At 30.1% G+C, this 14,609-nt stretch overlaps 1 protein-coding gene across 5 annotated transcripts in view; it reads right to left on the bottom strand.

The window, feature by feature from the left end:
* The window catches only part of LOC106459191 (epidermal growth factor receptor substrate 15-like 1), a 44,040-nt gene that overhangs the window by 27,657 nt on the left and 1,774 nt on the right, over window positions 1-14,609 (bottom strand). For all 5 annotated transcript variants that reach the window (XM_022385623.1, XM_022385625.1, XM_022385627.1 and 2 more), the window contains exons 2-10: window positions 10,665-10,709; window positions 8,797-8,886; window positions 7,311-7,454; window positions 7,037-7,090; window positions 5,883-5,966; window positions 4,264-4,305; window positions 3,604-3,663; window positions 2,499-2,696; window positions 1,873-2,042 (exon numbers count right to left, since the gene is read on the bottom strand). In XM_022385623.1, coding sequence (XP_022241331.1) covers window positions 1,873-2,042; window positions 2,499-2,696; window positions 3,604-3,663; window positions 4,264-4,305; window positions 5,883-5,966; window positions 7,037-7,090; window positions 7,311-7,454; window positions 8,797-8,886; window positions 10,665-10,709 — 887 coding nt within the window. The remainder of the gene's footprint in view (window positions 1-1,872; window positions 2,043-2,498; window positions 2,697-3,603; window positions 3,664-4,263; window positions 4,306-5,882; window positions 5,967-7,036; window positions 7,091-7,310; window positions 7,455-8,796; window positions 8,887-10,664; window positions 10,710-14,609) is intronic.

Below are 14,609 nucleotides of genomic sequence, written 5' to 3'. Positions count from 1 at the left end.
TTTCAGTTGCTAACCATACACTACAGTAAACTTATATTTTCAATACTTATAAAACAAATGTATATGTTAACAAAATCATCCAGTGATTCAGAGCACATTATAATTTTTTTTTGCACATGCATGAAAATTGTGCAAATCAAGTCCATATATATCAAAAGTATTGAAATCTTTGAACTAACATGATAAAAAAAAATTGTAAGTTCAAAATATATTACAGGATACTTCATACATGGAATCAGACCTGCTGATAAGATATCCATAATGCTTATAGTTGCATTATAATTCTACACAATCATAATGTACAATCACACTCAGAGAGGTTATGGTAGATGGCGCACACATGAATATCACTGTACACAAACATGTTCATCACTGACAGTAATACTGCATTAAGTTTTACATTCTATTCTTATATAAAGTTGCATGTTACATCAAGTAAGAATTGCTACTTAGTTTAATTTTTACTAAAAGTACTCACATTATTCTTATTCTGGTATGGTTCTTGAATTTGGACAAAACTACAAAGACACATCACTCGCACTCAACCACACTAGCACTATGCAATCTCCAAACTAATATCTCAATCTCAAGAGCATAATGTGGTCTGAAAGTCCATAGTTTCAAAATTGTGCAGACTCATCTTTACCTTTAGTCTTTACTATTTCCTATCCCTAGCATCTTGCTTGTTGTTTGACAAACAGTATTTTGCTAACATATTACTCATATTTCTGATGCATTAAATTGAATATTACCGGGTGGACGTGATGTATTCAGTTACTCATTAGTACGAGTTCAAATGTTTGTACAAAGACTTATGGATAACAAATAGTGCCAATAACAAATAGTAAATTAATATTTTACATAATCATTATAGTTGTTTTTGATAATTAATTGAATACATATAAGTACATATATGAAATAAAAATAATAACTCACCAAAATTGTGTAGATTTGTTTTATCTTTGAACATCCAGGCTTTACCAAAATAATCAAACTATTTGTTTATGTTTTGATGTTTAATATCTTTCCTACACAAATATGTCAATGATATAATACATCAAGAGTATGACATGTTCCCCCCTTGACTATTTTTTCAAGGAGACCATTTTATTAATGAAATAAAATTTGTAAGATCAAAATAACTTCTTTAATGGAAATAGTCTATCTCGATATAGTAAGTTGTTAAGGGCTTTTGAGTTGTAGTAAAAGGATCCTCCATGACTTTTACAAAAAAGAGAGACAAAGCCTTATCCAGAGCCCTTATATTTGGGCAAGAACCTAGCTACTATTTACATAATCTATTGCAGTTACCTTCACACTCCATGATAATTAAATGTAAACAAAAAGTATGATGTAGAAAAAAAGAACAATGTTTATGCATAAATGTGCCAGAAGTAACCTGTATGCAATGTTTTGGCACTAATCATAATTTTTTTTTAGCCATCCATGTCCTAGAAGCATCACTGAATCACATGAAATTCATTGACTTTTACTGGTTTTTGTCTGTAAAATAAAATTCCCTGATGCTTTCCAGATCAAGGACACAAAATATAAAAATTCACAAACTTTTTTCAGTTTCCCTGAACCATGTAAACCATAATGAGTTCACATTACAACTAATTCATGAACTAGTAAATGCTTCATTGATAATAATACATGATGCTTTAATTTAAATACCATCATTTCTCTACATTAATCAAGTAGTTTCAGAATAAATTATAAAAAATATTCAATTCTGTGGAAAGTCAATATAGAAAGTTCACAATTAACTATGACAGAAATCTAACACTGTTCTGAAATGACGTGTATATTTGTATTAATTTTTAACTATATAAATAAAATCTTCAGTATAGAAAGAAAAAAAAAACATACCAGATGTAAGCTAGAGTATTCTGAAAAAGACCTGACTGAATGAATGTATCTTTGACATCTGGACCTGTAACAAAACCATCTTGATCTTGGTCAAGTTTGTGAAAAATTTCATCATACTTTGCCTTATCTGTGGCAGTCACTACCCATGGTACTGCAGTTGTATTGTGAATCTGCAAGAATAAAGTTCAAAATTATTCTATTACACAAGAAGTTAATGGGGTTTATATTGCTATAACTTTATTAATTCACACATTCTAGTAACAGAAAATAACATCAACGAGAAATGTTCTTGACAAAAAGAATGATTTCGATGAAGAAAAATACACAGATAAAACTATGTTCAATCCAGATTTAATACAGAGATGAATCTGTAAATAGAATGTTTATTTTCAAACTTCTAATCCACTCAAACTGATCCAAAGTTAGCTCATACATGTACATAAACTACTGTATATGAGCTGTATTTCCAGCATATAAAATCTACATTTTCATTTTGAAATCACGAAGTACACATAAAAAGTTCACTCACTGAACACATTTTAAATTCTTCCGAGTAAAAAAATGCAAAGGAAAAAAAATTAAATAAATTACTTAAAACACCTATGTTATCGTAAGTCTTAACATACATTTTTAGCAGTTAAATCCATGGTAGGTGTACTTGACCTATGACCACTGAAACCTCCATCCATTCCAGGTAAAAGGTCTGGTAACACTGGAATTGCACCAGCGAGAGATGATTTTCTTTTAGACACAGGGATCAGATCAGGGGGTAATTCTGAAGGAATTGGGACATTTTCAAGAGCTTTGTAAACCAAATGCATTGCCTGTAAAGTTTTAATAAAGTAAAATATGAGAATGTTCTTTGTGTTTTGAATTACTATAAATCAAGCATATTTAACAGTGAATTCAACAAAGTAGTGTAACAGAGATTTGCATTTCGTAAAACACATCTTTACTACATTTCTATTCACGTTACAGAATTTCAGTTATATAATTTTAAAGCATGAAACTTTGTACATTCGTAAACACTCGGTAGAAGTGAATGATCCATGCTATTTCTGTCAAAAGCATTTTTTTTATTGCAGAGAGTTTACCAACATAAAATCTGTACAAGATGATCTGATTCCTTGTATTATACCATCAATAATTTTATGTCTTTTTGAAAAATAAATCTAAATACAAAACTAGGATTCATTGCTTGTTTGTTTTTTAGAGCAAAACTACATTGGGCTATCTGCTGTGTCCCTTGCTGGGAAGTATTGCAAATCCATAAACTTACCCCCGTCCCATGGGGGTCAGGATTCATTACAATTGTTTTCTTTAACAAATTCAATTTGTCAACATTTTGCTATATCAGCATTTGTTTATGTTATTAACCACTAAGCTACAAGATGAGCTATCTGTGCTCTGCCCACAATTGATACTGAAACCCAATCTTTAGTGTTATAAGCTCTCAGACTTACCGCTGAGCAACTGGGGGGAATACTAGCATGAAAGATTATGAAAAGAAATTGCTGTAAATAAATATGTTGAGATAATGATGACCCTAAAACAAGCAGCATAAATGCAAAGAACGTTCATAGAAATCTTACCTAGCACTAATGAGAAGGTACTTTGTTATGGCTTATCATAATATTTTTTGCACACAAAATTGCTTGCTAAATATGCACTTATACAAAAATGTAATGTTTAATTTGACATTTGCATTCACAAACTATATACTATACTTACAAGGATAAATTCATCTCTATCCAGGAAGCCATCTTGGTCAATATCACTTAGCTCCCATATCTTAAAAGTGGGGGAAAAAACTAGCATTACAATGACATTCATTCTTTTGTTATAGTAATATATACTTTCTGTTGGCTTATAGTCACAGAATAATCACTAAAACTGTTTTGAATGATGAACTTTAAAGTATTCTAGCAGTCAAGAAATATCTTAATATTTGGTTTCATTAGTAGATGAAATTACTTTAGTGGTACTCCAATATACTAAATCATATCATTTACATGTATTTGTAATAGCTACATTTATGTGTAGATACTGTCACAATGTTATTGAATTATGTATTTAATCAATACCTAAATTAAATTTGATTCTTTTGTCAAAGCACAAGGATACACAAAGGGTAATCTGTGCTGTGCCCACCACAAGTACTGATACCTGGTTTTTAATGTCATAAGCCTTAAGACCTACCACTGAGTCACCGTGGGGAGTTTCTAAATTAAGATATTTAATTATGACCTGATATTAGGTTTCCTATAGTTACGTATCAAAATGTTGGAGTCTAACTTCTAAGAGGAATATATAATGCTTTTCATAATATTTACATTTTATTTCCAAACAAAGCATACAACACACACACATACCTAGATGTAACTCTCTTACCTTGCCTAGTGTTTCAAGTGGAAGTTTGGAATTCAACATAATCTGTAAAAGTGGCATTAAAATATCATATTAATCAGAATACATGTCCTCATTTACATTCAAACACAAATATCATTAGGTTATTACAACATCCATATCTTAGAAAGAACTCAAATAAGGTTCCTTGAACATTTTTGGAAGCACAACAATTACACGAGCCTTTGATCTTTATGTAAAGGCTTGTATTTCATGTATTCTTAACCTAACTATAATAAGGAGGCAGAGGATTGGCTTTAATGAGACCAACACTAAGATTTCCTGTGCATGCACCGTACTAGTGAGATATTAAGTTCACACCATCTCTAGCATTGACCACCTGATCCATCTTCTAGAAATGTACAAACATTTTTTATATGTCAAACTCAAATGGCTTACCTGTACTTTGTCCACTAAGGGTATTGATACCCAGTTTTTAGCATTATACACCTAAAGACTTGCTGCTGTGTGACCAGAAGGCCAAAAATTGTATTCAAAATTAAAAGCAGGAACAACATTTAAAACGCCCAATAAATGTTTTATTTGGCCGATGCCTAACAATAAAAGACTCCACGTATTTCTGCAGCTTTACACTGTCATTATCTGGTAAAAAAATTGTGCATTATAGACACTGTTTCTGCTTTAAATTTTAAGTTTTTTCTACAAGTTGCATTGATTGAATTTTCAAAAATAGATATGTCTTAAATAAAGGTGTTTTCACTCCCCACCTCCCAAAATCTATGACTTACTAAAATGGCACATTATCTAAATATGCATTCATTCTATTATAAAACAAATAAACATGAAAATTAGTCTTAATAATATACATTAGTCTAATCAACAAAATACATGGAAATAACATGTACGAGTTTGTCATATAATTACATCGATTTCTCCCTTTACTCCAATTAAACATTCAGAGAATGAATTTCTGTATCCACTGGCATGTTATGTTGCTAATTTTCCATTTCTAAGGCATTTAATTGCATGTGTGTTTGTATATATATAAGTATGACTTTTTGTTTTCTTATATACAGACTTGTGAGTTGTAACATAGTCTCCTATAGGGGACTGAATGGTTTAACACTGGCCTACTGTCATGATGGATTTTCTGGACAACTAAAATTAAGAAAGCGTTTCATTATTTGTCAATGAATGAATGCCATTAAATCCTGGAAAAAGGTATAAAAAATGCCCAAAAGATCAAGTAGATGAGTTTCTAAATTAAACAAACATTTAAAAAACTAAAGGCTTAACAAATTGTAAAAACTTTATTAATTTGATATTACAATAAGCACTCACATCAACTCATTTGTTTTCTCATAACAAAATACTAAAAGTATATTTAAAGCTTACAGTATAGTTATAAAAACTTTCAGTAATTATTTTTACTAATATTAATTTTATGGCATTACAAAATAAAATTATTAACAATTTTAATATTACATGTGATTAAGACATGTTAAATGAGCCACGGTTAGATTGATCTTAAAATAAACAAGCAGTAATACATTCTGGTAGTATGGCTTCTCTGCTCTGTAAAATATACAATAAAATAAAATTTACAGATGGCTCAGATTGAGTAGATACTTTAAGAAACTTACAGGTTTTACTTTACTCCCAGGTAGCTTGTCATTGGTTGGTTTCAATGAATTAAACATTTCTTCATACTTTTTGCGTTCTGATGGCTACATCGAACAAGAAACTCACTGATAGTGTGTTCATTATATTCTTTGTAAAGAATTTTCATATTAAACATTTATTTGCTTCACTTTAGTTTTCATCACTGCATACATATGATACACATACACTGTACATGTATTCAGCAGTTTATAATATGTAGTATGTTTTGTTTACTGGCTGTTATTTTGAACAGGGGACAGTACTTGGAGCTGTGCAGAAATGTAGGTTTGAACATTTTATTATTTTTGTTGCAAAATACTCTAAATGAATGTTATAAAATGACAAAATAACAGTTATAACATATTTCCAACTAAAAAAATTGTTGAAATAGGGTAAGAATTATTTTTTTTACAAAAACTTTGAAACTGGATATCAAAAGTACTCACAAGTTCTGTTTCTACACGTATGTCTACATAAATTCTAGTTTTACAATCTTACAGTTTTGAATAAAAATCCAGAGATCAATTCATTTTATTGAATTTGTCAAATCACTAGAAATTAAAATAAATGTTGTAATGAATTTAATTTATGCATGTATTTAATATTTTTATATTTAAATGTCACTCCCATTTTCAATGTGTTACAGTATTAAGTAATCAATACAAGATTGTAAGATAGGCCTTATTTTGTCACATCTGATGGTCAAATATCATTAATCTATAATTTTTAAGACAATTCTTATTCTCAAATCAATATCTTTAATTCTGGTCTTATTCCATCATTCTGCATAAACTGTGGGATAAAATTAACTTGATTGTGCATAGAACCAGGAAAAATACGTAAGTACAAGACCCTCCTTTAAACTGTCTGTCTCGTATCTTTTTGATAAGTGCTATGTCCATAATTAACAGGTTCATAAGTCAATGACGCATATAAATAACTGACAATTTATTAGTTATTTATGGTTTTAAACTCTAATTATAAGTAGATTCATGCTAAAAAAAATATATGTTTCATTTAATTTTTAGATTAATGAATTATATTGTTTTACATTATTTCAATGATCTCTATACAACTTATGATAATATTAATAACAAACTAATATGCATTTATAAAACACAATATAATAAATTACCTTTATAGACCAGTCAATTACTGTAGACATTTTTCTATTTAAAGATGTAGGACCCTATGTAAAACAACAAAAAAAAGTATGACTAGATTTTATGAAAATCAAATTAAATTACATATCAAATAAAACCACAGATTAGTGTTTATAAAAAATAACATTATGGAAATACAAAATTTTAGAGCATTCATTAACAAAATAACGACTATTTGGAAAGTGAGATTCTTTAAGTCTTTCTACATATGTTCAAAAACGATTATTTTGAGAAATATAATCTTACCAGATCTGGAGGAGGCACTTGTTGTTTGATATTTGCCATATCAACATTTTGCCCATTTTGAACTAGAGCAATTAGTTTCAAGCTTACAAAAAGTCCTTTTTTATCAAGATAACCTTTTCCATTTGGATCAGAGAAGTCCCATATCTAAACAAATATTAAACAAATCTACCTTTAGTTGACTTAGAAAAGATATGCAATAAGAAACTGAAAAAAAAGGAAGAGAATCAATACCTTGAGGTCTTTAACATAGCTACAGACTGAAAATCAATCTTAAACTTCACTTTCTATTCAAATTTCAAACTGTAAAAATTGTATGTTTAAATCTTGTTAAACGATAAATTTTGAGTGTGAACAACATACAACACACAAAAAAATAACTTAATAAAGACAATGGTATTCTCTTTATCAAAACTCTAATTTTGAATATTGAAAATTCAGTTAACTGGAATAGTTAATTATGATATTTTGCTCATATATAAATGTATTAGTTACAAGTAATGTTATTACAAAAACTGTTTTTAAGAGAACACTATATTAAAATATAGAGAAATGATCTGAAAATTAAATGAAGGGAGATTATATAAGAAAACCATTATTCAATGATTTTTAATTTTTTGCTCTCTTAGTTTAAATATCGATTCTGAAACTGTAAAATATACGTTTTACTTTTGTTTTGCTAGCTTTAATATTCAAAATGTTAATGAAATATGCTTAGTTGTAGTATATTAACCGTCTTTAAAAAGGGTAAAATTTAAATAGATTTACAATAACCTTGTTAAATTTCTGTATTCATGAACACACAAAACATTTGTATACACATTTTTACCACATTATTATCTACACTGTATATTTTTAATAGAAATCTACAAAAATGTTTTATAATTGGCCTCAAGAAGCTATCCAGAAACAACTCTTACTCAGTTCTACCAAACAAAATCATTTATAATTTATCAATGTACATGTGATTTTCTAAGTTAGAATAATAACATAAGATCTAAGCATGACATGCAGTTTGTATTTTTGTTTTTACTTCTGTAAAAATTTTTAATTAAAAAACTTGGAATATTGAGTACTTTCAGAGCTTGTTTGAATAACATTTATACCGTATACAGTATTAAAACTTCACTTTAAATATTTTTGTTAAATATGCAAGAAGTCACTTAAACACATATACTTTATTTTTTTATCTCATACAGTAATATTATGTTCTCACACTTTAACACAGATGCAAGTTTAAGTAATGTGCATTTCCATCAAAGATATATGCATATTTGCTTCTGCTGACTGACCAACTAGTTTGTTTGTTTGCTTGCTTGTAATTAAGCACAAAGCTACACAATGGGCTATCTGTGCTCTGCCCACCATGGGTATCGAAACCCGAATTCTAGCATTGAAGTCTGCAGACATACCGCTGTGTCGCTAGGGGGGGGGGACCAACTAGTAAAACCTCAACATATCTTGAAAATGCAGTGAAAAAAAAGCTAACCTTTCCTAATACAGCATCAGATAGGCCAGACTTCTTCAAAAACTCAGCAGCTTCTACAGCTCCCACGCAGCCTATTCCCGCTGGATCAACCTTTATAACGACACAGGAAGTTTAGTAACTTTAGTAAAATGTAAAGCTTACATTTCTGATAAAGAAAGACTAATATTTTAAATATGAAATGTACACTTATAAGACATAGACATAGGTGGATTGATGTATACTTACACATACACTATAAGGTACCTGGTGGGACATAAAACAAATAGTGTTATTCATCATTGTATCTGTCATGATTTGTACTTGTCTATTAATATTATCCCAAGCATTTTACTTAAAATGAACCAGTGAGAAAGCAGATTTATTTTCCTACAATTACTTAATAATATACAACAATAAAATAATACAATTCCTTTATGTTTCAATGGTCTGGCACTAAAATATTAACTATACAATTACTGTGATAAGCTTAAGGAACTATAAAGGTCGATCAGCTTTAATTTAAAAAAAAAAAAGTTTGAAAACATAGAACTATGAAAGATAATACAATTTTCTTTGATTCTCCCATCATCACCAACAATTAGGATTTGCTAAAATGTATTTATTCAGCAGTACTAGTTTTCACTGGTCAAGTTTGAACTAGGATTTGTAATCTCAAATCAGAGTTAAAGTGGCAATCTGTAAGTTCAAAATATTTTTGTTTAAGGCCTTGTAAAAACAAACATGGAAATTAATTAAACTTCACAACTGTTATCCTTGATGTGTCACTTTAAATATTAACAACAACTGAACTAAAGCAACAGTTGTAAATGTTATAGATCGTATACATATATATATATATACAAACGAAACATGATTAGTAGATAATATAGAGCTATATATATGACACAGCAAAAGAGAAGAGAGAAATGACCATGGTTACAATTATATATGGTATACTGAAATGCTCCACTACTGCTGTACAAGCTTATTTCTGAATGAGCAATCAGCATGGAAAAGATTCCTAAAAGTTAAACCTTGTGAAGAGCAATATCTATCTGTGCATTTTACACGTGGATAATATTTCTGCAGTTTATTTTCTTCATGCAGCAAATGAAGCTAACAGTTTATATTTAAAAACAAAAACAAATACCATGTGGAAAATCTACTATGTTGTGTAATGTTCTCTAATATCTTATCTCTTGTTTTTTTAGTTCTCATAAAAAAATCATTAAATGTTATACCTCATAATTATACAATTTCACAGTCTTGTTATCCAAATTATCATCTACAGAAGCTGGTAAAAACCCAGCAATCCTTCATCATTTCCTGTACACCAACAAAGCAAAAGCATAAAGTATATCATTAAGAACTCCACTATCTTAACAGCGGTAAATTCAGATGAAGTTTTACTACAAGAAACCTCATGATGTAGGTTTTCTTTTGTTTACCCCCAAAATGCTGATGATAAAATCAAAATAATTTCAAGATGTTTACTATAATAAATGTGTTTTGTATTGTTACTAACTGAACCATAAATTTTGTTACGATTTCCAACCCATAAATTTCTTGACATAAAGAACGAGCATAAGAAACTTTTTAACAATTCACATTTTACCAAACAAGATACTTCTTATCAACACCCTTTCCTTCCTAATGTCAAGCCAAATTTATTATTACTATTTCACTTTTCCTCTAGCTCCATAAAATTTCAAATAACTAATTAAATTTTAATGCAGCATTTCATCGAAAGATACCTTAAATGTAAGATACAAGGATGCTCACATTCAGTTACAGAGAAGCCCCAAAAGTTAAACAACTCTTACAGGTTGATTAGAAAGGAAAGCCACTTTTTATATGCACAGCCATACAGAGTACTGTTTGTAACTTACCTGCTGGTACAGAGCCTCATATAAGGCAACATGGTTTCCAGCAACCTGGAAAAAAAAGAAAAAAACAAAACACTATAAATGCTTGTCTTGTACAATACATGCATATGCATGTACACACACACACAAGTAAATGTAGTTTTATATCTAAATTATCAAAGGTGTGAGTAGCTTTGGCTATTTTTTCTATATTATTTTTTTTTCTCTCTGGATATTCCATAACTATTAAAAGTATATGTGTTTTTTGTCTATTTGAATTGGTTTTTTTTACTGAGGTCTTCAAATTAATATGACATAAAATGCATGTATTGCCCTAAAAATACCTAGCCATAAAATACAAGATTATCAAACACAATTACAGAATAAATGTCGAATGACTATAATTGAAAGAATGTGGAATGGGAAAAATATATAAACTATGCATTATCAACCCTACAAGACTACAAATTCAAATGATAGCTGTAATGTTTCAAATACTTGAGAATCAGGAGAAAAATAACAACAACATAGCACTTAATAACTAAAAATAAAGAACAGACCATCATGTTACTATGACTCATTATACAAATATAGTTATTTTTTAAAGAATTCGTCACAATCAATAGTTAAATTATTGATTCGCAAGAAGCAAACATTGATTAAAAAAAGTATATTTTTGGTAGATATTCATGATTCGTCTCTTATCATATATTTTGATTGCATAAAAGTATTAAAGCTTCATTTACTTTCTGAATATTATGTGGGTGAAAATTATTTACAACATACAGAAAATAAGGGACCATTTGATCTTCATGACTATCCTGAACATCTAACCTTGAGAAAAAGTACATAACTTTGGTCAGTGAATCTGAATCAAGTTTCATGGGTTACATTTCTACTTCTGGAACATCAGAAGGCATCAAAAAAATGTTATCATTTAGTGGTTTGAAGACAAAATTTTATTTGATCATATTGGTGCTGTAGGCTGTGATGACACATGCGTCAATATTGGAAAGAAGCTGGAGTTATGTGGCTTTTTGAATTGCACTTAGGAAGAACTGTTCATTGGTTAATTTATTTGTTACATGCCAATGAGCTACCCCTGCATCATCTAATTACGCATGTTGACGGAGTAACTCTAGGATCGTCTGCTTTTTCTGGTCCTCTTGAAAAGAAACTGAAGATTCGTGAATCATTACCTTCAGTAAACTTTGTTTCAGTCAAAATTACAGAGCCATTACCAAAAACTGACCATCCTGAGGATCTTAGTACAGACCAAGAATATTGGTATGATATGTGCAATGCAGTAGTGTCAGGTCATAGTTCAAGAGAACTTGCTTTATGTGACCCTGGTACAATGAACCATTCTCGCTGGTTAACAGCACCAAACAGGATTTTGTGTCTTTACGTCACAGCTGCTAACTCATCCAAGAAGCTTAGTTTTTTGTGAGATATGTAATTGAGGTGTATGCAACAGTTTGGTTTAATATCAAGAAAAATCCCTTATGCAGCCATGGCTCACCGCACCATTTTCTACTTGTAAGAAAATCATGTTTTCTTTCCGAATCAGAGCTATATGTGGCAGATAGAGTAATCCGGAGAAATGTATATTTTGCACACCCGCAAAATTCACCGCTTGAAATGCTTGGAGATGATTCTAAGGCTATCAGACAACTTGCTCTTCATAGAATATTAGCTACTCGATGTACCTCCAATTCTAGCATAATGAGACAGTTTGTGGTTCCAAATATTAATATGGAAGCTCAACATTATGCTGATCTAATAATGTGAACTGAGTGTATAGCCACCAGTTACATAAAATATAAGTAATGAACAGTTGGTGTCTTCCATTAATCAAGATGACGTGCCAGTTTTCAAGTTCAGCATACCATGTCACACACAAGCAGTTGAAAGGCATGTTAAAATAGTAACTGAAGCTTAAGTAGCTGTTTGTGGCTATCGCAGAAGAAAGAGATTCATTAAAGCAAAACTTTAATCTTGCAAAATCATGAAAAATTTAATACTAAGAAACAATACATAATCCAGTAATTCTGTTGTCCAGTGGAAGGGTGGTTAGGTGGAACTTAACATGCAACTTTCTTCTCATGATGAGTTCTGGGTAATTTAGGATATAAAACTCTTAAATTAGCTAAACATTGCATATTCAAAGTTATGGTACTTTGTTTTCTCATACACTTTGATTATGGATATTTCAAGGAAAATACTCCCCCCTCGCAGCATGACAAGATATAATTTTAGAAGCCTGAGAATTACTACTATTAAAGGGCACCAATTGCATACCCTGCCGATAATGATATAAGAAATTTATATTTTTGATGCACCCTATTATCTAATTGATTTGTTTATTCACAATTTCCCAAGCTCTTTCATCACTATGCAAGTTCAGTTTAAATGTTCTTCAATTGATTTTGTTCAAGCTTCTCCAAACATCATGCTGCTTAGCTTGCTTATGAGGGACTATCAGAATACTATCTCACATGTCATTGGAAAAGGATCTAAGCATGTTTTATTAATATTTTATTTAAGCTTTGGATACAACTAACTTATTCCCATATTTAGAAAGAGGAATTACCCACGAAACAGCCACAAGTCTATTTCTATCCTTAAACCTCTGAAGAAGTTCTTTACACAGGGTAGTCCAAACTTATCTTTCCTATTTTAAAATTTAATAATTAAGTAACTAAGGAAATAAAACCATGTACTTTTCAACATCTTGTAGCCCAACTCAAAGTTTTTATTGATATGTTTTTTTTTCACTCCAGTGAGTAGTGTTACCTTATAAAACGGCAACTGTACTGTACTGTAGTTACAGACACCAGTACAGAAAAGAAGTATGGGGGTATGTTAGGGATACCATGTATCTCACACCTAAAGTAAATATCACAGAGCTAAAGACCAGGGTAACGAATGCCATCTCCACTGTAGACTGAAATCAAATATCTGTTAGATGTGCTCACAACCACTAATGGTGCACATGTAGAAGTCTACATGTCAATAAAAACTGTTCAAGTTGGGCTACAAGATGTTGAAAACTGTATGGTTATATTTTATTAGTTAGTCAAATGTTAAATTATATTTATAGGAAAGATAATATTGGACCACCCTGTACTTTCAAGCAGGTTTTCTGACTTATAATTTTCAATACTGTTTGCTACTATACACAAGTAAAGGTGTAAAACACATACTTGAGAGTTACATAGCTTTCACTAGAGCTGGACAATTAATGGAATTACACTAATTGATTATTTTCACAAGACTTGGAAAGTTAAAATAATCAGAAAACTTTGAATACAAACACTAATTCTAATTAGTTGATTACTTTCGTGAGTCATTACACAAATATATTAAGCCAAGAAACTTTGAATTGATCAAAAACAATAATTATAAATTATAACAGCAATATTTCTACTTCTTGGATAGTTGGAATAACTGAAAAAATAAGCATAAACACTAACTTCGATCAGTTGATTATTATTATGACATTAATCAAAGGTAATTGAAATTATGATTAATCAATTAGCTCTAGATAAAATAAAATTGAAGTTTAATGACATCAAGTTACATCAATGACATAGATGAAGAGATAGTCAATAAATTACTTAAATTTGCAGATGAGATTAAGGTCTTGGGTGTTGCTAGCTGTGAAGATGATTCTGCTGATTTACAAAAGGATTTAGATCATGTAGTGAGTTGGGTAAATAAATGGCAGATGGGTTTTAATTATAATAAATGCAAGATAATGCATGTGGGTTATCATAATTTAAATTATACGTATAATTTGGATGGTAATAACTTTAACAGTGTTATGAAGGAAAGGGATCTTGGTGTAATAGTCAATCAGTCTCTAAAGCCATCCAAGCAGTGTGCTGTTACTCGTGGTAGGGCAAATAGGGTTTTAAGTTGTATCTATAGACATATTGAATACAAATCTAAAGAGGTTATACTTTC

This window comes from Limulus polyphemus, unplaced genomic scaffold (genome assembly GCF_000517525.1).
Source record: "Limulus polyphemus unplaced genomic scaffold, Limulus_polyphemus-2.1.2 Scaffold573, whole genome shotgun sequence".
Classification (NCBI taxonomy): domain Eukaryota; kingdom Metazoa; phylum Arthropoda; class Merostomata; order Xiphosura; family Limulidae; genus Limulus; species Limulus polyphemus.
This window is presented reverse-complemented; position numbering and strand designations above follow the sequence as displayed.